Here is a 24,565-nt window from a genome sequence, read left to right as displayed (position 1 = left end):
ATGATTTTTGTTTGATCTGGTGTCTGTTACAAGAGTGCTATTTCTTTTAAACTGTTCAGTATGTGCAGCAATTGTAGGGTGCAGATAGAAATGGTTCATTATAACATTTATTGATTATTAGCTGTAGTTTCTAAAGGCTAGTACCTCTTTTTATCTGGCCTATTTTCAGTTCACATAAAGTACTGAAGCCAAGCACAGCCAAATTGCTGTGGTGATTCAAATATGGAACCCAAAGCATTCACATTCTGTGTTTCCTTTCCTTTAGTCAATTCAATATACCTTTTTTTCCCTGAAGAATGAAAGAGAATGTTCCACTACTGTGCAATTTCCTGTGTTTGAATTGAAGCCCGTTGCTGACAAACACTGTAAGGAAATCAAAGGAGAGGTTCCTACACCTACAGCTGCAGCTGTGGTTTCTGCTGGTTTTCATTTGGGGATTGTTAAGCAGGAAAAGTGTCAGAAATGGAATGGAGGCAAACTGAGCCCTGAACTCACCTATCATTCTGATCTGCTTCTGGCAAATCACCAGGTTGAAGAACTTTATCCCTGTCATGTTATTTCAGTGTGTCCCAGCTGTCTGAGGGCATTGGTCTCTTGCTCTGTGTGAATCCGAAAATGAGTCCTAAACTCAGAAGAGCTGTTAGAGTTTGTTGGACTGAAAATCTGGAGCTGTGTGTGGGGGAAAAAAGCAATGTTACTATAGGGAGCTGTTAGAAGGAAATCCAAGGACATGAGAACAGAATTGCTCAGAATTTACAGGTGAAAGAGCAGCAGCCAGCCAGGTAGAACAGCAAGGTAGGTGACTTTTCCCTTCCAGCTTTTTGAAAGAGGTTTGCTTTCACTCCTGACTGCAGTACAAATTGGATTTCCCATAAGAGAGGGCATCTCTTTGGGGTGCTGAGACCATGTCTGCTGTGTTTGGACTGGACATACCAGTGGTCCTGTAGGTCAGACTGAGATTTTTATTTGTTTTTCTTTTTATTAGCAATTTGCTCTTAGAATAAAGATAATTTATTTAGTCAGAGTGCTCTGGTTGAGCAGGATTCTGCAATGCAGATTTACATACTCTTATATAAGTGGATTTCATTATTTAAAGTTAGCTTTACGTGAACAGAGGAATTTCAGTTTCTTAAATTTTCTTTGGTTCTATGTTTTATTGACAAAATTATTCTGTCCACAATTTTCATGGTCATGTAGCCAGCATACATAAAAGATCTCTGAAAAAAAGTGGAATGATCATTGTATCAAAGGATGTGGCAGGTTGCTATGGATACTTGTTAATGATGATTTATCATTCTCATTAATCTTTAGGAAAATTCATACTGAATCCTCAGCAAGTGGCACTGAAATAATATGAAACAGGCCATGTGAACAAGTGGCAGTGATGGTAGAAAATTGAGCATTGAAGAGGTTTCCCAGAGAGGCTGTGAACTCTCTCTCCTTGGAGGGACCCAAAGGCTGTCTGGACACAATCCAGGGCTTTGGGTGGCCCTGATGGAGCAGGGGCTGAATAAGGGGTTCCCTAGAGCTCCCTTATGACCTCAGCCACTCTGATCCTGTGGCAGTGAGCAGTGGAATGTGTAATAGCAGAGAAGAGTTTGAAATGTGTGAATATGATCAGAGATAGTGAATCAAGCAACATGGGGATGTGATACTGAAGAGGAAAAAAGCCCAGTGGAATTTTGGAGTTTGTGCAGTCAGGCATGGCATCAGCTGATCAAAGGGATAGAGATCTCTCTGATAACAGCTGTATCTGGAATATGCCTTTCACTTCTAGAAACCTCATTAACTAGGAGATGAGGAATAATTAGAGGATTTGAAGGAAAAAATTAGGACTGATAGGCTGGAAATACTAATGTGAGAAGATAGCTGGAAATCTTTCTGTCATATTGTCTTGCCAATAACCTGATTCCCCTGAGTTGCTTTTGGCTGAGAGATTACTCTCAGATGACAGAATGGACTGCAAATGCTGAAAAGCTGTTTCAGCCAGCTGTGGAGAAGAGTTCAGTAAGGAACGGGGGAAGAAATTGCAAAATGGGGAATTTGGTTTGAACTTCAGGAAAAATTTCCTGATGAGTGTGGGTAGCAGGAGGAGGGATGCAGGGAAGGAGAGGTGTCACTGCTTGACCAGTGAATGTCCTGCCCCAGGATCATTTCCACCCTGCTGTGCTCCTAGGCTGGGATGAAGGATTTTAAAGTGATGTTCCAGGGAAGGGCTGGATGCTGTGAGACCTCTGAGAGGTTGCTGTGTTTGTCCCACACACTCTGGAGCAGTGTCCAGGCACTTCTGCTCTGTTACTGTTCTTCACATACACAGAAAATTAACAGCAGTCAGTTTTGGAGGTTCCCTGCACAGCTGGCAGGAAGAGGACAGGAGCTGCCTCCGTTTAAGAGTGTTCCTGTGTCACCTTGCCCACCTTCATTTGTCAGGGCTCACAAAAGCTGGGCTCTGGGTGTATTATAGTCTTAAGTGGCACTCAGCAGTGAATTATCATCTTCATTTTTGTCTGCTTCCCACAGCCCTCCCATTTTTTCAGTCTTCTTCCATCTAGTTTGTTTTTGTTTTCCAAGCAGAGGCAAAGCTTTGAAATGTGGTACTGACATTAATGACGTTAAACTGGGAAAACGGAAAGGGAATAACTGAAACAAAAAATTCATTAAATTGTTTATGCAGTCATAGAACTGCTTGGAAATGGTCAGCTAGAGAAGTGGGGGCTACCAGATTTATTCTTGCAGTCCAGATAAAAGAATGACCTCTTTAGTAGAAAATTGACGTTCTAGGTTGGCTTCTAAAGGTGCTGGGCATTTCCATCTCCTGGAAGATTGTGGGGCTGATACTAGTGATACTAGTTGGAAAACTTTTTTTTTTTTTAAATGCTGCTATTATTTTATTTACAAAAGTGCATTTTCCTTTCCATTTCTTTTTACCTACTTCAGTGATTGAAATATGGGTTTCAGAGGAGTGGGGATATAAGGGACAGTGAAGAAGAAACAGCTGCTGGGGTGTGCTGATCCACCAAAGTCTCGTGGTTGGTTCAAGCTGGCTCATAAAGTCTCAATGCTGTGTCTTCCAGGGTGGACAATGCAGAAGATCCAGTTTATGAAAGCTTGGAAGAATTCCATGTTTTTGTCTTAGCCCATATCTTGAGAAGACCGATTGTTGTAGTAGCAGACACGATGTTACGAGACTCAGGGGGAGAAGGTAAGAGCTTTAATTAGAGATCCATGCGCCTCTGTAAACTGAATCCATTGTAAACTGATACCAGCAAAAGACCCAGCTGTAATATACCAGCTGTTATATGTATGTGTTCATGGCAGAGCTGCTGCCTTTTTCTGAAAGGAAAAAAAACCCAGAAAACACAGAATGATACTCAATCCATTTCTATTAGATAAAAGTAAAAAAATACAGGATAATTATATAATGCTTGCTGAAAACCTCTTTATCCTAGATATTCCCTATTTACTTAAATAACCACCAAATTACAGAACACAATACATTTCTGACTGGTCTAAGTGAATAAAGGTCTAATTTTGCCGTGTTATTTAGGTGCCCCTTAAAACTCAGCAGAAATCAATCTAATCCGACTTTGAAAAATTGAATTTTAAATGTGTGTATCTCAGATTTTTGTTTTTAGTGACTCCTTTGCAGCCTCTCATTCAAGTCCAGAATGTTTTATTCAGTTTGCCTGTGTGAGCACAGAAATGTTAGGTCCTTATGTGGAGCCAGCTCGACCCTGTCAGAGCAGGACTCAGAGCATTAAATTCAGCTCACTTTCTAACAGGAACTAACAGAATTCTAATTCATGATAGGGTGTTACTTAATTAAAGGGGGATGTTTGGCTGATTAAAAGAGGATGTTAAGGAGGGATGGAGTTTACAGAAATTTACTTCCACAGGAAAATACTGCATAATTTCAGTTTCCATTGCAAATTATGAACTAGAAGTAACGGTTGTAGATTATTCTGTAAGTTTTTGAGAAACACGCTTGAAAGACAGTGCAGTGATTGGTCACAGCCAGAATGAGGAGTTCATGAGGGGAACTCATATTGCAAATATTTCAGCAATAAAGTCTCATATTTTTACAGCAAAAGGAAAAATAATTGGTTGGAAGCAAAAACAGTGAGTTTTCCTGCCCAAACTTGCTGTTTCCCATAATTATATGTATAAACAAGAATCTTTCAAAGGAAAATTTAGCCCCTCCAGATGGAGCATCCCATTCAAATTCTACTTGTAGGATTTTTTTTAGTCTTTCCTTAACTTTATCATATATACATGTGTATGTACATTCAGATATATAAAATGTGTGGACTGTAAACCTGTTTGTAATGTTTCTTATGGAAAACTGTTAATGGAAGGCACAAGCAGAGCGTGTTACTGAAAGGCCTGACAGTGTATTTACTGATGGTTATTAGAAAATGATTATGCCTAGAAGCATTACAGGAAGGTACAACTCTGCCTACATGCATGAGATCATCAAGATTTTGTTACAAGACCATAATATCTTTACCAATAAACAATTAGAGCAAGAAAATTATGTAAGAGTGGAAGATCTTCCTTATGTATATTTCTTCTTTGTGTATTTCCTGACATTTTATAATGAAATTTTACCTGTTGTTGTGACTGTTTTCTGCACTGATTACCCCACTTTAAGCTGCTCTCCTGGAGCTCTGATAATATTGCAGCACAATTGTTTAAACAGCTCTTGTCTGTTCTTTCATATAGTTGTAAAAATCTCCTTTTTCTCTGCAGCATTTGCACCGATACCATTTGGAGGAATTTATTTGCCACTTGAAGTTCTGCCAAACAGATGCCATTGCTCACCTCTTGTGCTGGCCTATGACCAGGCCCATTTCTCTGCTCTTGTCTCCATGGAACAAAAAGACCAACAGAGAGAACAAGGTATGCTTTAAACACAGCAACACTGGTATATATATTGAATACAGTGCACACAGTATTTTCTTTTACCTGTAGATGTATTTATCTGTCAGAAAGGAAGCAATACTCACTAAATTTTATTGCTGCATGTTTAGGAATCTGAGTGGCTTAATCACAAGACAATGGCACAGTCCGTTTCTTCCTTTCTAACAATTGGAATAATATCAACAGACAGGAGCCTCATTTATCTCAGGCACATCTCTCTGCCTTCAGTACCCCAGGTCTTAAAAGAGCAGTAATGTTACAATAACATTAAATGTCCTTCTTGAGGTTGGTAACTGCTTTTCTGTAGGATCTTCCTATACCTGTACTCCCACAGGAAAGGTGCCTGGAGAGAACCCTGTACCAGATATCCAGGACAGCATCAGAAACATGAAATACTGACTTTCATGTACAAGTTCATCCAGGTTAATTACAAGAGTTGGTGAATCAAAGTGGTGTTTGTTTTGTGTGACCTGCTTGTACCTCTCTTACTTCAGGGCCTTGAATGCACAGGTTTCAGTTGTGTAGAGCAGCAGAGAGCATTTGGCATTTATTTTGGAATGAAGGGAATGCTGTAGCTGTAGCTGCCAAGCCACTTGCTGTTGGAGACTACAGCAGTCCAGCAGCAACCACAGCATTGCCCTTGTCCTCCATGTGATAGGAGGGAAATGGGCACAGGGATGCTCCAGGAGTGCCTGGGGTTTGCACCTTGTCAGCAGAGCAGCTCTGGCAGCTTTGGCACATGGCAGGGGAGAGAGAGCCACAGTTGTCAAGTGTCAGCAGCAATGGCACAGGGGCCTCAGCACGTGGGCAGATTTTGAGCTATCAGAATGCAGCTTAGAGCTGCACCTTCTTAAAAACAGCATCCTGGAGAGCCAGGCCATTCATTACTTGTAGTATTTATGCTCTAACCCAATGTCAGGAGCAGCATCTGAAGGTGTCTGAACTACTGCAGGTACATACACACACATAAGCAGCTGCTGAGCTCTGTAGTGGAGGAGACAGTTATGTCTGCATTTGAGAAGTATGTGTGGTCAAATAAATACTGATGTGAATGCCTGAAGTTCTGCTTTGGCATAGAGTCCTGTATCAGAACATTTAAAACACTACTGTAAATAGGTATAAAGAGAAAACATGCTAATAATCCCTTGTCTGAAGAGGATTTAAGACACATTTTGACATTTCTTATTACGCACAGCACACAGCCCCTGGCATTCTGATGGTTGCCAGGGGCCCTCTTTGAAATCCAGTGTCTGATTAAAATCGGGTAAATACTTTTATATTAATGCAAGCTGTACTGATGCAGATCTTTGGTGACTTTGTTTATGGAAAACACAGACTAGGTCTCAACTGTCCCTGAGATGGCTCCCTTGGCACTGGAGCTTTCCATGCTGCCATGCTCAGTCCGAGTAACACTGTGAGAGGTGTGGCAGTGGTCTGGAACAGCACCATGTCAGTTTCTGTGTCAGCATTTTATTGTGCTGTCATGTTCAGAAAGAGTTAAAGTGTTGTTCTTTTTAGATGAATAGTGGCACTTGAGGCATGAGGATGAGAGCTGGGAAGTGCTGTGACTTCCTTCACAGCACAGAAGGCAGCAGCACACCCAGCTAGGGAATGGGAGCAGAGTCCTCACTGTGTGTGTCACACTGCCGTGGACCAGCCAGCGGCTGTTGCTTGTCACTTATCCCATCTGCTGGAATTAGGGCTGGTAGGCTGTGCTTGGAGAAGTGAAGTTCCAGCTAGAGAGCCACAGCCACGTGGGGCCAACACCAACCACAGCTACAGACCCTGCTGGGTGTCAGGGAGGTGATGCAGTCTATGGGGTTTGCTTTAGAAATGAATGGGATGGACTCTGCTTGCAGCTGTGACAAAAAAATACTTTTCTATCAGGAACTTGGGGAAATGTTACATTAAACCCCAACTATCCAACAAAATTCCCTGAGAGAGAAAATCTCTTGCAGTGAAGACAGAATTTGCAAAGTCCCTCACTTTAGCAGGTTTGTTTACCATGAAAACAGCAATGCTTCACACCAGCCTCAGACTATACCTTAGAATGGGGATACAGTCAAGCACTCAACTCAGTGAACACATTTCTGACACTCAGAATGTGCACAGGAGTTAAGACAACAGTGACATGCTACAGACAATCAGCTCTAAGCTTTGTTTTGTACTTAACTTTGTATTTTAATAAAATGGAGTATCTCTAAGCATTTTTAATAGGTATTTTCAGTATCAGTAGAAATAGCAAGGTTTAAAAAGGATTATTTTAAAATTTGTTTATAAACCAAAATATTTATTTAACTATGTGAAATTTAGTTAGTTTCAAGCTGCCCACAGAGAAGAAAGTCACATTTACTCTTTGAAGTTTCTATCCCAAAAAGAGACTGCTTCAACTCTCTGGTGGTTCTTTGCTCCAAGCTTTCCATCACCACCTGTCCTAGGATTACGTTCACAGTTTTTTACCAGACTGTACCCGTAAAACCAGGCACTACCAGAAGGGAACTGCTGTGTTGTAAACTTAAAACTTTACTCTTTCCTAAGTTGCTTTCTTCCTTTAAATGGTTGAGGTCAGATGTCAGTCCAGCCAGTGCCTGCTGGTAACTCAGTTAATTGGCAGAATATGCATTTTCCTTGTGAAACACGTTCAGTTAATTGTTTTCTCAGTTATTCCAGCCTCTTGGTTGCAATAGTTTCACTGAATGCATTAGGCTAAGCCCTCATATTACACCAGGAAGTGTTAGAAGTGCATTCATCTGTCACACCAGCTGTACGTTTGTGCTGTTCCGCTTCCCCAGGACGCCGCAGTGCAGTGCATTCTGAACTGCAGACGTGGGCGCCCCGCGTGTGCCCCGGAGTTTTCCCGGGGAGCTCCAGTCCCGCTGTGTCCGTGCCTTCGGGAGCGGCGCTGCCCGGGCCGGCTTTGCGGGGCAGAGCGCGGCGCTTCCCGGCGCGGCCGGCAGGGGGCGGCGCCCCGCGGGATTTGGGCCTCGCTGGGCAGCTCCGGCAGCGGCCCCGGGGCCCGGGAGCGGCGTGTGACCGCAGTGCTGCGCGTCCGCCGACAGCGCGCGTTTGCTGCACCGCAGGAGGGGTTACAAACAGCACAGAACCACCAGGGAAGTCAGGTGTCAGTAACTGAGCGCCACGATGTTTGGGTGGCTTCTCCAGGTTTCTTTGCCCTTGGATTGTCTGGAATGAATACTCAGGGCAAATCCTGAAGAGCTCTAGTGCGCAAAGGTAAATGCCTTGATTAGCTGTGAGAGGAACACCATGCTGAGGATCCTACCCAGGCCCTCAACAGCTTTTACTTGTTTAAATGGAATGCGAATTTAATCAAATGGAAACGAATCAGTGGCTTTAATTAAAACCGACATTGCTTTATGTCTTAGTCTCTTGCTGGTGATGAATGATAGACACTCTGTGACATCTGAGTGTGGTCCCTGCATGCTGAGTATAAAGAAGAGGCAGAGCCATTAGGGCAGAGCCTGAGCAGAGAGGGGAAAGAGCAGAAGAGCAAAACTGCTGGGCAGTGCTGGGCTGTAAGAACAATAATGGCCTTTGCACTGCACTCACTCAGTGGCCTCAAACTGACCTCTTCACCCATATACATGTTGATCTCTGCTCTTCAATTATGTTAATACAGTGTGAATCTAAAATCACTGTAGCTTCCTCTTGCTTTCTTTCTTAATGTTGATATCAATATATTTTTATTTCTTTGACAGTACAAAGGTACTAAACTAAAAAGACAAAATAATTAACAAACATGTGAATCTGATTCTGAGAGATAGGCAGGAATATTGCAACATTTTATTGCCTTCTGCTATTCTAATGGCTCTGTCTCCAGGAAATGTTGATTCTACAGTACAAATGGCCATGTGCTCTCTCCAGAGGTCTCCCCTCCTCCACAGGTGACTATCATTCACTCCAGGAGCAATCAGTGTATTAACCTCTCCCTCTTTTATTGCACAAACATGAAAACAGGCAAATGGAGCCCAATATAAATCATTTGTGGTGCTCTGGATGAGGCAGTTCTGCAGCACAAATTCTGATCTTCTTGAAGCAGTGATTCTGCTTTTCACAGCTGAGTCTTTTCTTCTTTTTGTCATTTTTTTTTCCCCCACCCCAATCCTTGTTTCTTCTCTGCTTCAGCGGTGATCCCCCTGACTGACTCTGAACACAAGTTACTGCCTTTGCACTTTGCGGTCGATCCTGGGAAAGACTGGGAGTGGGGAAAAGATGACAATGATAACACCAGACTGGCCAAGTAAGACCTTTCTGTAACTTTGGTGTTAAGCAGTAAAATGCCTTGAGCTGTACCTGGTTGCAGTACTGGGAGAACTGCAAACAGTGAGGGCTTGGTTCATGTGCTCTGCTTACATGGCAGAAGACATGGGGGGGTTCTTCAGCTGACAGTCACTATCAGGCTGCTCTTACATCTCCCTCTGTTATGAAGTATTGCTTTTTCTTTCAAGCTTTTTGACTGCTTGTTCCCTTCTTTTTTATCTTTAGTTTGATTCTGTCTCTTGAGGCAAAGCTTAATCTTCTGCACAGCTACATGAATGTAACCTGGATCCGCATCCCCTCTGAGACACGGGTAAGGCAAACTTTCCCCTTGGTCCCACAGCATGGGAGATACAAGGCACAGTAGGACAGGCTGCCTGCAAACACCTCAGTGTCCTGGCTGCAGGGACAGTCACTCATGGCTCACTGACGCCAATCAGGCTTACAGATTTTTCTGGTTATTTGTTTTAATAACACTGTTGCTTGTATATTTTTTGCTGAAATGTGTCTTCTAGCTTATTTTTTCTGGTATAAATTTCAGTCGTTTGCGTAATTTAAAGAAACCTTTTCTCACCATTGTTTTCTGAGAACTTTGTCTTGCTCTCCTGATGCCACCGTTAGGTCACCAATTTCTTTCTGAGAGTGCATTTGCACTTGTGGACAGCTCCCAGTTTAGAGTGGCTGACAAAAGGCCACAGACTGGCACTGAACTGGAGCTTGCCTCTTCCAGAGAGCTGTTTTAGAACCCTGCCCAGCTGGTACTGAAATTTCTCTGCAAATTGCATTGTATGGGTGGAGGGGTTGGGCTGGAAGCAAAAGGTTGCTAGGAGAGGATGAAGGTGATTTAGATAGCCTAAACAGATGGGGCTTGAACAGCGAAACAGAACACAAAAGGAGAAAGTATTTTAACAAGCTGCAAGAGGGGAAAAATCCATGTTTCTATAGTAGTAGCTACCACATCTGAAAAAGTAGAGTCAAAATGGTCCTGCAGTTGTAAGTGGTGAGCCCTTGTGGAACCTGGGTTACCTCCCAAATGCTCACATTTGCTTCATGAGCATGGTCAGGTCACTGCAGCACTTTCCCCTCTGCTCCATGGGAATAACACCTCTGCTCCCAACGGAGTGTTGGGGTGCTCAGGGCTTCCTGGGAGAGAGGACCTACAAGTCCCCAGGGACAATGGTAGGCAGGTATTTCTGTACCAGAAGTATATAGATGTACAGAGCTTACCCCTCCCCATGTCCTTGTAGTCAGTTGAATGTTTCAGATTTATCTCTAGTGGATTTTAGCTTGAAGCAAGGCTGTTATGCAGCAGTACATGAAGAGTCCTGTTTTAAACTACCCTAGGATCCATGTTATTGCATTTTCAAGGAAGATGTTTTATCATGTTACCTAAAATATAAAGTGGATCTCAGACTTATGACCAATTTTATCTGCATTGCCTTTCCAATAAACATAAATACACATGATTGTATTCCTTGCTTGAGTTTAATGTCTGATATTTCAGATGAGATGTTTAGCTGTGGTGCATTGAACCTTTAGTTTTCATGCACCAGAGACCTAAATAAATAAAAAGTCAATTTAAATAAGGTGGATTTTTAACATAATCAATTTTGAAATACTGCTGCACACAGCTTTGTGTGCTGTATGCCCCTCACAGCTTTCAGCAGCAGCTCATTCCCCCTCCATCACATCCTCCCCAGCTCCTTTCCCATGGGCTGAGGGACAGCCTGCACTGCTGATGCTCCCTGTCCTGGCTCACCAGGGCAGGAGAGAACTCGCTTCCCCCATGACTCAGGCACTGACTTTCACAGAGCATCTGAGTGACTGACCTCTATTCTACAAATGTGCCTGAAATGAGCCAAAAGCTACTGTAGGAACAAGCAAAATACATAGTAAGCACAGCCAGAAAAGCTTTATTTAGTGATGAAACCAGTCAAAAATGTCAGTGCATAAATTAAAAAATGTATTTAAAATCAGTGTCAAAATCTGTATTGAATTTGGGTGGGTATTTTTGCACCAGCTCCTGTATGAAATGGATTTTGCTGTATCTAATTGTAATTCCTTTTCCATAGCAGGCCCCTTTGGCTCAACCAGAATCCCCTACAGCTTCTGCTGGAGAAGATGTGCAGTCTCTGGCTGACTCCATGGACTCAGACAGAGATTCCATCTGTAGTAATTCCAATGGCAATAATGGCAAAAACGGTAAAGAAAAAGAAAAGGACAAACAAAGGAAAGATAAAGACAAAACCAGGACGGATTCAGTTGCCAATAAAATAGGAAGCCTCAGTAAAACCCTGGGAATTAAACTGAAAAAGAACATGGGTGGTCTTGGAGGTCTGGTGCACGGGAAGATGAGCAGAGCTAATTCAGGGAATGGAAAAAATGGTGACACAGTAGAGAAAGTCAAAGAGAAGAAGTCCAAGTCTCGCAAAGGGAGCAAAGAGGAATCTGGACAGTCTGCGAGCACGTCTCCGTCTGAAAAGACCACTCCATCTCCGACTGACAGAGCCAGCAGCTCCCCCACTGAAAAGGTGAACACTAAACCCTTCTCTGACAAGCAGTCTGACCCATGGAAGTACAGCACAGACGTGAAACTCAGCCTAAATATTTTGAGAGCTGCCATGCAAGGTGAACGAAAGTTTATTTTTGCTGGCCTTCTTTTGACCAGTCACAGGCATCAGTTCCACGAGGAGATGATCGGCTATTACCTGACCAGTGCCCAGGAGCGCTTCAATGCCGAACAGGAGCAGAAAAGAAAGGAAGCTGAGAAAAAGGCTGTGCTGAATGGCTCCTCCAGTAGGAAACTGGAGACAGAGGCATTTTCAAAAGAAAAATTAGAACCATCTCCTCAGGATAGGGCATCACCCGTCTTACCTCAAAGCCATACAACCCAACTGGTTTTAAAATTTAAAGACCGCACTAGTCCCACTCCGGGGTCCTTTTCTTCACCCAGCAATGGCGCCAAGAAAAGCGGCCCCATCCCGGTGTCTGCCCACTATAGCCATACCCCCCCCGTTCAAAGGCAAAGTGTCATCCATTTGCATGACGTCAACTCCAAGCCATCGAGCTTCCAGGATGATACCTACAAGCCAGTGGTTGGCACCCTGAAGACCTGTGCCACCTACCCCCAGCAGAACAGATCGCTGTCCTCGCAGAGCTACAGCCCCGCGCGGCTGCCCGGGATGCGCACGGTGAACACGGTGGAGTCGCTGAGCTACGCCAGGCCGGCCGAACACAAGTCCCAGACCTACACAAACGGCTTCAACACCGGGGACATCAGAGACTGCTTGGAGTACGCTGACGAGGACGCTCCTCAGAGCTGGCTGAACAACAACAAAAACCAAGGCAGAAGCACAGTTTGCCCAATATATTCCATCCAGCAGAACCGCTGTAAGAAGGAGAACTGTTCCTTTTATGGTCGTCCTGAGACTGAAAATTACTGTTCCTACTGCTACAAAGAGGAGTTAAAGCGCAGGGAGAGGGACAGCAAGGGACACAGGCATTGAGGATTCTTCCATGACTACTTAGTTTTACCATTTTCTTACTTACAAAGTAAACAGTGTTGGATTGCAGTAAAAGGAATCCTTAAGGAATAAAGGATTGATGAGTAAATAGTGTCTAGCTCTTCGCTTTTCTGGGGCAATGAGGAAATAATAGGAATAATTTATCATAAAAAGATATTATTTTCCATTTTGTCAGTGTCTTTTTTACATGTACTGGTAAGCTGAAGGGTTGTTTACTCCTTTGTCAGTGCTGTGTATATGTTTGGTCAAAAATTTACTAATGGTGCCTGAATTTACACTGACATCACTCAGGTAGTAGAATGATAGGGGAACGTCATACTAGTGAAGATGTGGTGTTGTAGTAGGGTAGTATCTGCCTTGCAGACATTTGAAATGATATAGCTATAGAGTATTTTTTCCTCAGTAAAACCTAAATTTTTCATAGCCTTTTTTTTCAAGAGGGTAGTGATTTTTGCATACTGCACATTTTTAACATGGCAGCATATTGCATTGCTACTAACGTTTGTATATTTCAGTCTGAAATTGAATGATTCTGGAAAAATGAGAGTGAAAGGTCTGAATTCATGAGGGCTGTTGGTCATCTTAATTTTAATTTTAAGTTCTTACCAATTGTTTCTAAATTTTCATTGAAAAAAAAAAGTAGATTTGAGCCACTTTTATTTGCACTGAGTTTTTAAAGAGGTTTTATAAGAAATTTCAATATGACTTCATGTCCCCAAGTCCCCACACAGTATAGTTTTGCACACCTGAATTTCAGAAGTATTTTAGTTGATATTAAAATGCAGAGAAATATTACAATACAATTAAAATATTAAAAAAATACTAGATATGAAGAATTTGATGACCAACTAGGAAATCTAGGATCATTTTAGACTCAAACTGCTCGCCAAAACCAATGTAATGCATCATTTTATTGCCTTAGCTAGTCACTAACCTAATCATTATTTACTTATTCCTTCTGAACATTATTGAGTGATAATTATTGCAAATGTAACTACTTGAGCCTTTCTTGAAGACTGTTGGCTCCTCTTCTTTTCAAGTCTCCTAGAGTGAGTCATCTCCCCCAGGAGGCTCCCAGATGGCTGGAAAATGCCTCCAGCAGGAATGGCAGCTCCTAGCACAGATTTGCACAAGTCTGAGATCCAAATATTTACGTAAGTGTTTGCAATACTTCTGAAAATAAAACTTTGCTCACAGAAGCATTTCTGCAAAGCAGACACTGCAGATACTGTTGAAGTAGACGGATGACATGAGGAAGTTTTCTGGGATGCAGCTCTGGGTTTGCACCCCTCCACCATCAGCTGGCAGAAGGTAGAACAGGAGCTCTTTGGTGTTGTTACCCTTGTGAACAATGGCTCATTTTAAGAGCTAATTTTGCATAACAGGTGAAAGTACTGCCTTCAGGGCTGCTCTCTGCCACCTCAAGGTGCACAACAGGAGTTCTGCCTTCCTCATAAGGGAATAACACTTTTCTGGCCCGCACAGCAAAGATTCTTTGCCAAAGAGTCTTCATTTCTGATTATTTGCTTGCTGCAGCCCAGTTTTAATTCTTGACATGGGTGGCACCGTTGCATACAGTTAATCCTAATTAACCCTGAAACCAAGCCTAAAGTCCCCTGTGAAACAAGGTGCACAAACTTCTGCTGCTGTGTCCTGGCTTTCAGAAAAAGCATGTGAGTTTTTTCCAGTGTTCCAAATTGGTAGAGCTGAGCACATACTTAAAATTGACCATATTTTTAGGTTTTCTTCTGAATGGGAGGTTTCAAAATAAGTCCCCTGTGTAAAAAGTTTGGGTCTTTGCCATGTTAGCTGTTCCATGAATCCAGACCTGTACTTTGTATTCCTTGCTGTATACTGAGCATACACTGAATCTTACTGAACTTGCATTCCTTCATGAAAGGAAATGTTGGTATTTGTTAAAGCTCCGTGTGACTTCTGTCCCTAAGGTAAGCACCTTCCAAATCCCATGTCTCCTGTTGCATACACTGGTAACCAGTGTCTTGTTTTGCTTTGCTGTTGTGATTATTACATTTAAGTTCTAATTGCCAAAGAAAACTGGGATTGCAAATTATGCTAAAACAATCCAGACCATGTTAAAAGAAATTCAGTATTATACTTGATTGTATTTACTGCTGAGACTGAGAAAACTGGCAGGATAAAGCTTCAAGAAAACCAGAAATATTTAAGAATTCTTAGGGTATTAGAGTAGTAGTACTGTGTGATACTCTAAGAATCATTTCTGTGTAAAGTTGTAGTTAAGAAACATTACATTAGCAGCAAACCACACCAGCTCATGTTTTTAAGTGAGTTGTGTCCGTTCTGAATGAGGAAAAAAGCAGTACATGTGTAAAACCAATTACCATGAGATTTTGCTGTTTCCCATTTTCATAGGATTTGTTTCTATAGTATGTTTTTTTATGAGAAGTATAGATCTTCTCATAAAAGAAAGAGATTTACAACTGGTCAGCATGTAGGTAATTATTCTGAATTATTGAATACATTGTACTTGTGTGTTAGGTTATTTTGAAAAGTTAGTCAGTCTTGTCTGTTTAGGATACCAAACCTGAGTGTTCATTGTCATCCTCAGGACACTCAGATATTTCCATAAATATTTACCTCTACTGAATTGCTCACTTTAAAATATCTGTTATATGAAATACTGACAGAACCCTTTTTAGTTGTGCCTGTTTCCTTAGAATCTTTTTGTTGGGATATCTTGGAATAATTTTCTAATTGCTGTTTTCTTTTAGAATTCTCTTCAAACATTCTTTCTGTTTCTGGGCTGTTTGTGGCAGCTGTGCCATGGCTGTCAATAAACAGACCAAACATGCAGAAACTGTGCCCCCCTCCTGAAGAAGAGTTGTTCTGTTAAAAGAAGACTGTAGCTGTAGAAGAAAATTTTCTACCTATTTTTTTAGAGAGAATTCCCAACTGCTCATGAGCTGCATTCACCAGCATTGGAAGACATTGTACCATTCCTCAGCTACATGCCAGAGGCAGTTACCTTCACATGTATTTTCTGTTGTGCTGCATGCTCTAACCTCTTTTGGGTTATTTTTCCTGACAATTGGAAGTGTTTGCAGCCCACAGGCCAGCCTGCCCTGTGCCTGATCTGCTCTCCCTACACCCTCCAGAGCTGCAGAGTTCCCACATAGTCCCAGATGTGGAGAAATCAGCTTTGCTTTGGAGGGACCCTACTCATTCCTTCTGTTAGCCTGAGTGGCTGCAATGCACACACACATTTTTGCATTTCTATCTGCTTTTTCCCCCCTCTCTTCTTGATAGTGATGCAGCATTTGTCACTGTAGTCCAGATTTCAGAAGTACAGGGTAAATACTGGGTAGGCTGCACCTTCCCAGATGGATCACCAGGAGATACTTAGATTGGAGGAAGCTGGAATTCTTTTAAAGTGTGAATGTGCATTTTTTTCTAATTTAAAAAAGGCTTAAACCTATTATGCAAATTTTTGTTTTACTTTGTTCTAAACTCTGATGCAAAGGTCTGTTTGTAACAGAGGATACCTGTGATACATAATGGGTTTCAGTCATGCTTTATATTAAAGTTTCATTTAAAATTATTTATACAGAGTTAATAAACCACTTTTAGAGTTGAATAATATATTTTCAGAAGTGAATATCAGTTGTAGCATATGGCTAACAAGCATCTCATTCAGATGATTGTGTAGATTATCGAAAGTAACTTCAGATTTTGGATTTTAAAACAATTGGTGAACCTTTTGTTCTATAAATACAACGGCAGTATTGTCCCAGCTTTCTTTAGCAATTAGCTGCTTTGTCCTAAATCAAAGGTAACATGAGGAGCATCAGTAAAAGAAAGGTGCTGTACTTGCAAAGCTTGGTGTTGCTTGTGTCCTAGAAGTCTGAGCAGGCCAGGTGGAGCGTTCAGGGTGTTTGTGGGGCTGGAGCTGAGGTGGGAGCAGTGCAGGGCGCTGAGGACACTGCCCAGGACCGGTCACAGCCCAGCCTGTCACTGCAGGGCCCAGGGGGCTGCAGGGCCCGAGCGCCGCTCCTCACAGGGGCAGCTGCTCGGTGATGAACGTGTGGCTGTGAAAGCAGGCAGAGCACAGAGCTGGCAAACACTGCCCGCCTCCCGCCTGGCACAGCTGCACTGGTGCTCTCCCTCACCAATGGGACTGGCCGCCCTGGCAGCGAGGACCCTGCTTCTCTTCAGAAACTCTCCCCGAGTGTTACAGAAGAAATGCTTTTGCTGGGGGCCCGAGCCTTTGGCAGTGTCTGTTCCCCACTGGCTGCCTACTTCACTCTTCCAAGGAGACCATGGATGAGAGTTCTGCCTGGGGAGTAGAGAGAAGCCTTAGGCCTCTTTGGGCTACCTTGGCTGTCCTCTGCAGTGTGTGGACACAATCCCATTAGCAGTGGGGGCCTTAAACCAGGTGCTTCATTGACATGTAAAACATTGCAAACTGGCTAGTAAGGGAGTACAGTCTTCATAGCACTGTGAGTGTTTTGCACAGGTGAAAAAAAACATGTTCATAGAAACCACAGTGATCTCAGATAAACATAAGTCCAGAGAAGCAAAATAACTGATGCTGATTGTAGATGGCTTTTTAGCTTAGTGCATTTTAAGTCTCTGTCAGTGTATTTGAAGAGTATTTGTTTTAGGGAATGGCAGCTCATGCGGAGGATCACCAAACTATAGCATAGAAATGAAATTATTTCAGTAACAGACACTAATACCTATTTTAATTTGCACACGGATTTCCAGTGTATATGACTAAAATATTATATTGTTAAAAATGAGAGGAAAACAACACTAAGGTGTTTGTAAGTATGTTCTATTTCTAGACTTAAGGCTGTATTATGTTGGAATTTTACAAGCCAAGTTTAAATTGTAATATAGAAATTATTTTTATATTATTTTCAAAATACGCTACAGAGCAATATTTTGCGCCTTTATTATAAACAGGGTCATCATTTTAGTAGGTTACTTTCAGAAATGCTGGTAGAAATTAGCCATGAAAAGAAAGCTTTGTAAATGTACTTGTTTCTATCTGCTCTGTCTGTTGTGCACATCTGTATCTAATGTGAGTTGAATATACAAATTTTTTTTTTTAATTGAAAAGCTTTAAATTTTTCTTTATATATTTTGGTACAACACTGTTCCTCTCTATTTAATTCTCTTCCAGCCCTCGCCAATAGCCACTTTTATAAGCAGCTTCTGAATAATGCATCTGGAAAATTTCCTTACCAGATGAAACATTTCTGCACAGATATTGACTGATGTGGGACATTCATAATACACCCTGAACCCACTGGAGTAGGATTCATGTGCTTTTTTAAAAAAGAGAATCAGCTATTTATTCCTTCAGAATGAAAATCAAGAATTAATGCAACCATTTAGCATCTGGAGTAAAAAAAATCACTCCAGATCATAGAAATGTCATCCCTAATTGGTAGATACATCCTCTTAATATGTATCAAATATGCATTAGCTTCTTGCAGATTGAAATGTTCAGATTTTATTTCTTCATAGTTCTTTGTACTGTACATATCAATTACTGATGAACTGTGCAAAGAAAAAGACTTCACAAACTAATGCATATGTTACATTAGAAGACTGTGTAGTTTTTAAAATTCCCTGACTTTTGTGGTTTAGCTTGTTGAGATTTGTTTAAGAATTACTATTGAGGTATTTACTGCAACCAAAATTTTCAAACTGGATACCTAATGATTGTGCATCTGGGTTTGTCCTGATCAATAGACTGGTTTTAAGGTGTACTGAGCATCAGTTTGTGTGGGAAGAAAAGCTCCCTCTTGGTTTCAGAAAATCAGTTGAGTGTTACTCCAACACATATTCAGGTCTTTTCCTTATTAACACTCTACACTTCAGTCAATGGAATTTACATTTTATCTTTAGTGATCTTCCATGTGGGAACAAATAATTGGGCTTATTCATAAAGTGATTGTTTGAGTTTGGAGATACTTGCCTTGTACCAAAACACCACATAATTGTTTAACTGTTGCATTCTTAATGGGGCTCTTGTATTCCACTGCCGGGGTGGGGAAATAAGACCTTGTTTTTTCCTTGGGTATCTGATCCTGTTATTTGTCTGGTTGGGTTATTCATCTCAAGTGAATATGCTGTTCTGATTGCTGTTTTCTGATGGTTTATCTCCCATTACCTGAATGCCTGTACTGTACCAAGAGAATTGAAATGGCTGATGCACATTTGCACTGTGGAACAGGCCATGTGGGTTAAAGCCACCGTGTTCCAAACAGCCTTAAAATTATGACTCTCTGGGGACTGAGAGTCACTTAACTGGATGCAGCCTCTGTCCTACTTCCTCATTTAACCATGACTGTAAAGCTTTCAAGCCTGCTGTAGTCTGTGTGTCTCTAGATGTATTCATCTGCATACCCTGTAATCTTAACAGAAAATTTTGTTTAAAAAGTAGTGATTCTTTGGTGAGTGTTAGTGTGTCAGGAAACCTTAGTCAAAAGAGGAGATGGAGGAAAACTAGAGACATTGTCATAGCTAGTGGAGGAACCAGGGCACCAAAATACTAAAAAGGGGGAAAATAGTTAAGATGTGTCAAAGCCCATTTCTTGTCAACATTGTATGTTTTGTAGATCTCCCTGTATTCTGGGAAAATAGAGAAACGTTTTTGCTATTCATCTCTGCATCTAAAGGAGCCTCTTACTTTGTTGCAGATGTCTGCTATTGGGGAAGAAGGGAGAAAAGGAAGTTCTCTTCCCTTCTTAAAGCAAATTCTAGTGGCAGAATCATCTGAGATTGCAAAAATATGATCCAATGTTGGAACTAAACAGTGCCTAACTCCCATGTGCATTCTGTACCTAATTTCCATTTTGCCCCTTTCGAACACCATTTCTTTAAAAAAAGAAGGAGGAGGAAGTTAAGAGACTAAGCTTGTATGTTAATGATCCAGTTCTTCCTTCTGTCACATGTGGAATCTATATAAACATGAAAAGAATTACACTAGAGTTGCACTACCCCTGCTGAGAAGTAAAAGCCACCTTTATAGGTAAATTCCATGGAATTGCTTTACCACAGAGTAAAATGGAACCTCTGCCTGATGAAGGCTGACAGCATGTCAGGAGCCTGGGAGCCTTGGCTGCCGTAGCCCCAACAGCAGGTCTTGGTCATTCTTGCCTTCAGCTCTGGCCTGTGGTGTCTGAACAGTATCTTTGTAGTAAAGGTGAAGTGGAACACTGCCTTCCTGCCATTTGCTTCCAGGTTTGAGAAACAAAAAGCCTCTTCCCCATGCTTTTGGTTAAAATATGCAGGAGATGCAGCAGCAGAATGTGGCATCTCAGGCTTGGAGAATGCCCCACATCTCCTCTAAATGGGCTTTGCAATCAGGTAAGAATTGAAACACAGCCATGTGGGCGTCACAGAAACGCACAAATCTCTCAGCTTTGAAAATTGTGTGCACTTTTAAACTAACAAAAAATAAGCAATGGTTTTATTGTTTATTTGTTCAAGATTCTGAGTACTGTAAATACAGTCTTTGTATGATGCACAGTGTGTGTACAGTACAGAAATGCTTTTCCCTCAGAGCCGCTGGAGAACTTGGCATGCACACGGTGCCCAACTCTGCCCACTCACCATAACCAGGGGGAACAAACAGGATTTAGGCCTAGACTAAATAATGGATGAAATTAGCTACATAGACCTAAACAGCTGCAAGTTCCCAACCGTGGTGTTCTAGGCCAGCTTTGACAGCTTTGTACAAAACTCCATCCCAGTGACTGAGATTAGGTTTGCTCTTTCCTGGGGAGGAGCAATTACTTCTGTGTCTTTTCCAAGCCCGTTGCTCTTAGTCTCTAACTCCTGTGTTTGTAACGTGCCAGGCTTAGCATGATTCAGCTAGGAAGCAGTTTTTAAAATCTCCACAGAGCTCTTCTTTTCTTTTTGGAATCCATCTCCAGTTTTACTTTGCATTCAATTTTAAGACATAAAATACTGTTATGAACTTTTCATAATGCCTTGAATTTGTCGCTTGTGGGGCTGACAGACTTTGTTCTCCTTGGGAGGCCTTGTTCTTCCTCACTGATTCTTGTGACTAACACTTTTGTATGGAAAAAGCTGAACGAACCATTGAAAGTATCACTGCTGTTTACATGTACTTCTGCCATTTGGTACACTTTGTGTTGGTAAAACCCAACGCCTCTCAGACATGGGCAAAGCTTGAAGGACAGTCTGAAGTATTAGATACAAAAGGTATATGTAGTTAACTCATCAGAACTCTACTGTTGCTGTTGCATAATATGCCCCCCCCCCCAAGTGTTTGTACATCTTTTTTCCTATTGCTAGCTTTTTAAAAAATCTTATATTTTCTTAGACAAATTCTAAAGCTCTTTGTCCTTAAAGCCTGTGATAGATTTTCCAATAAAGATTTGGCTTTTGCAGTTCAGGTTGCAATATAGAGTGGCTTGTCTCCCAAACAAGAATTAAAGTAACAGATGTTGCACCCTTGGCTTAAAGAAGTATATTTACTCATTAACTGAGAGTCTCTGTTCAATTATAACCAAAGCCAATTATATAAAGTGTCAGGAATGGTAATGTGACTCTATCTAATAACCTGGCCAGCTCAGCATTTTTAACCCATTGAAATGTACAATAATTTAATTTGTACTTGAAGTCTATTTCAAAGAAGGTAGTTGGCTCTCACTGGGGCTTAAGAAAATGTTAATAAGGAATAAAGTAAGTCTCATTGATTTTGGTTGGCTGAGAATTCAACTTCTTCGTAGTCTTACCACTCTTCTCATCTTTCAGAGTCGGAGTTTCTTGTTGCCTTCTATAAGTTTATACTCTTTTAGCAAATACTGACTTAGGCTTTCAATAAACTATGTAATAGAAATTACAGAAATTTATTTATAGCTGAAATTACTCTTCAGGTTTTTTGTTTGATCATTTTCATGCAAAAAGGAATGAATTTCTCTTTTCCCATTCCCCCTCCCTATTTATAATTTCAAAACACAATTGGTTGCAGTCACCTTTCTCTGCAAAAGAAAACAGTTGATCATTTTTAAGCTGACTGCCATATTGTTTGAATCCACTGTTCAAAAGAAACAGAAGCATTAATTAACATTCAAGAATAAGGAATATTTCTTGTTGTGAAAAATGTGAGTTCTTGAGAACCTTTTCTACATGCAGTTTTCATTCAAGTTAAATGTCATTTTTAATCTGATCCATACTTTGACAAAGATGATGTGTAAGAGCTGTTTTTAGCAGTTGGATTGTTACTTTGTAAAGTATTAAAGCACTAAACCAATTTTTGCAATAGGTAGTAAAACTTGCTTTTGTTTTGAAAAACTTCCAGTTATAACTGTTGCACTTTTTATAGCAGAACTGTATTTAATTTCTTTCTTTTATGAAAGATTACTCAAAGTAACTGATAGCTCTGTAATCTGTGTGAATTAGCTTCTCCATTATTTGAATCTGAGAGAAGCTACAATGCCTATTCAATAAAATTAACTTATTTCTAAAGTACCTGTTTGCTGGCATTCTTGTTTGTGCTTTCTGTGTGCTCTCTCAGGGTGGTGCTGGACAGACCCGAGGCCAGGGAAGGAGGAGGGACAAGGACGAGGGGCTGCTGCGGTTTGGGGGGGCAGTTGGCTCAGCACAACCTTCTGTGCTGCTGCCATAAAGTGCATTTAAATAACAAATTAAGTCCCTTTCCCAAAACTCCACCTAGCTTGGATACCTTGCTGAAATCAAGCTGTTAATTCTGTTACCTCAGAGGAAACAAAACGAAAGTAGTTCAAGCAGCCTAACATTGCTGCAAACCCCAGATCAAGAGCAAGTACAAGTCCTGTGGGAAAGATTTCATTTCTCTTGCCTGTTGTAGGGGCTGACTCTCTCTTATCTAATTTCAGTGTACATCAGAAATGGTGACAATGGAATTGCACCACTGAAAAATGTCTGTGTCACTGTTACTCAGGTCAGGGACACACTGGAAATTAAAAGGACATTGCAGGGGCTGCCCCTTGAAGGCAATAATTGAAGGGAAAAGACCAAGGGTAGCTTGAGTGAAGAATTTAAAGCAGCAAAAGGATCCTGAAATGGAAGTAGAAGCTGTGGCTGACATGCCAGCCATGTGCCTCTGAGCAGGGATGATGAAGGCCTCTTCAAGGAGGACTTAGAGGGCTACACTGGCACCTGATAATAATGGTTTACAGGACTACTAAACAGCTAATCAAAACTCACAAAGTGCTGTGAATCTAAGACAAAAAAAAAAAAGCAAGTGGCAATGGCTAGTGAAGGACCCAGCTATTAATACATTTTAGTCAGAAGGTAGGAAACCAAGGTGACACTTACCTTGTTGTGATAATTTTCCAGAATTTCTGTGTGCTAGCTGGGTTTGAATACAGTAACACCTTCCAGAAGGCTGGCTGCTGTGTTACCAAGTGTGTTATAAATTTGCAATTAGAACTAAAGAATTTGTGGGGTTGAGAGAACAGGACGCACCCAAGAAGGAAGATGGATTTAGGCAGGGCTGTGCTTACAGGCAGCACCGTTTCTGCTACAGCATCCAGATCCTTTCTGTGGAGCAGAATGGAGCTGTGGAGCAAAACACCCATGGTCACGTCAGCTCTGTCAGTGTCCCCCGTGGTACCCACAGGTGTGGATGGTAGTGGCTGCTGTTTGGTCATTGTCACCTGAGAGCTGGATGAACTCACCAAGCTCATTTCCCACGTGGCAATTGAATCTGTTGCTGTCTGATGGTCTGTGAGGTGTTTGAAGTGCCTCTGCCTTAGATCTGCACAGTCATGGCAGGCTGTGTATCTTCATAACTGATAAAACCTGTACTGCAGCCACTCTGCCTTGCCTTTGGCTTCTGTTCTTCACACAGTGACTCTTGTTTTTGGAGGAAATTATCAGAGAAGCCAGGAGCTCATTAGCTATAGCATAAACATCTCACAAATCTGGGCTTCTAAGGTTTGTGAACAATACTGCTGTCACATTTTATTATCAAAAATAATTGAAAGCAAATGCAAAATATACATGCAGCAGCGTCACATTTACCATATTGTGCTTCTTATTAAAATGTGGGTAGCACCAAGTAGCTGATATGCTCATTACCCTGTGATGTGTGCAAACCTTTCTAGAATTAGAAATATTGTTCATTAGGAAAAATACTCTGTAGTATGTCCTCATTCTTTCAATTCTTCTATTTATTCATGGGAGATGGCACTTACCTCCCTGAGCTCAAAAACAGATCCTCATCCAGCATGTTTGCAAAGAGCTTTTGTGGAATTGGAGACATGAGGGCAAGTGTTTATTAGGCAGGAAAGGTATGATTAAGAACAGTACTGAATAATTCCCAGGGATTTTCCCCTGGGAAAATTTTTGTGTGATGCTCCCCAAAGCAAATCTTTTTAGAGGCACCTCAAAGGAAGGTACAGCTTTATATCCTGGCTGCTGTCCCTCGACACGTTCCGCTTGTGTCAGGTGTCTCACACAGATGTTCCCTGTGCTGTGAGGAATTTACAGGCTGGGCTCAGTCCAGACTGAGGTGCCCCCTACAGTATAAAATCAGTGTATGTAACAGTGCATGCAGATTGCAATTGGATAGTAGAGAGCCAGATTTTTCCCTTGGAGGAGGGCAAGGATGCCATCCTCGTGTGTGTTGGTTGCAAGGTGCTGGGCAGAAGAGGCTGAGCAGGCAAGCAGGGAGGCCCTGCTCTGAAGCAGCTGCTTTTGGAGTGCAGTGGGATGTGAGCACACGAACAGAAGATGACCCAGGAAAAGCTTTTTTCTTCTGTGGTAACACTGGTAGAAGCCTATGTCGGCTGAGGGAAGTGAATATAAAATCAGTAAACCAGCAGAAATTTGAAAGCATT

At 41.6% G+C, this 24,565-nt stretch overlaps 1 protein-coding gene across 4 annotated transcripts in view; it reads left to right on the top strand.

Annotated features, from left to right (window-relative positions):
- Positions 1–12,802, top strand: part of OTUD7A (OTU deubiquitinase 7A) — a 98,984-nt gene extending 86,182 nt beyond the window's left edge. For 3 of the 4 annotated variants that reach the window (XM_041469219.1, XM_041469216.1, XM_041469217.1), the window contains 5 exons: positions 3,075–3,202; positions 4,750–4,899; positions 9,064–9,178; positions 9,424–9,508; positions 11,268–12,802. In XM_041469219.1, the coding sequence (XP_041325153.1) occupies positions 3,075–3,202; positions 4,750–4,899; positions 9,064–9,178; positions 9,424–9,508; positions 11,268–12,701 (1,912 nt within the window). In that variant the 3' untranslated portion in view covers positions 12,702–12,802. The remainder of the gene's footprint in view (positions 1–3,074; positions 3,203–4,749; positions 4,900–9,063; positions 9,179–9,423; positions 9,509–11,267) is intronic. The other variant, XM_041469220.1, reaches the window with a different exon arrangement.
- The last annotated feature ends 11,763 nt before the right edge of the window (positions 12,803–24,565 follow it).

The sequence above is a fragment of the Pyrgilauda ruficollis genome, unplaced genomic scaffold (genome assembly GCF_017590135.1).
Source record: "Pyrgilauda ruficollis isolate IOZ18807 unplaced genomic scaffold, ASM1759013v1 scaffold23, whole genome shotgun sequence".
Lineage (NCBI taxonomy): Eukaryota > Metazoa > Chordata > Aves > Passeriformes > Passeridae > Pyrgilauda > Pyrgilauda ruficollis.
Note: the sequence above shows the minus strand (reverse complement) of the source record. Positions and strands in the feature narration are given on the sequence as shown.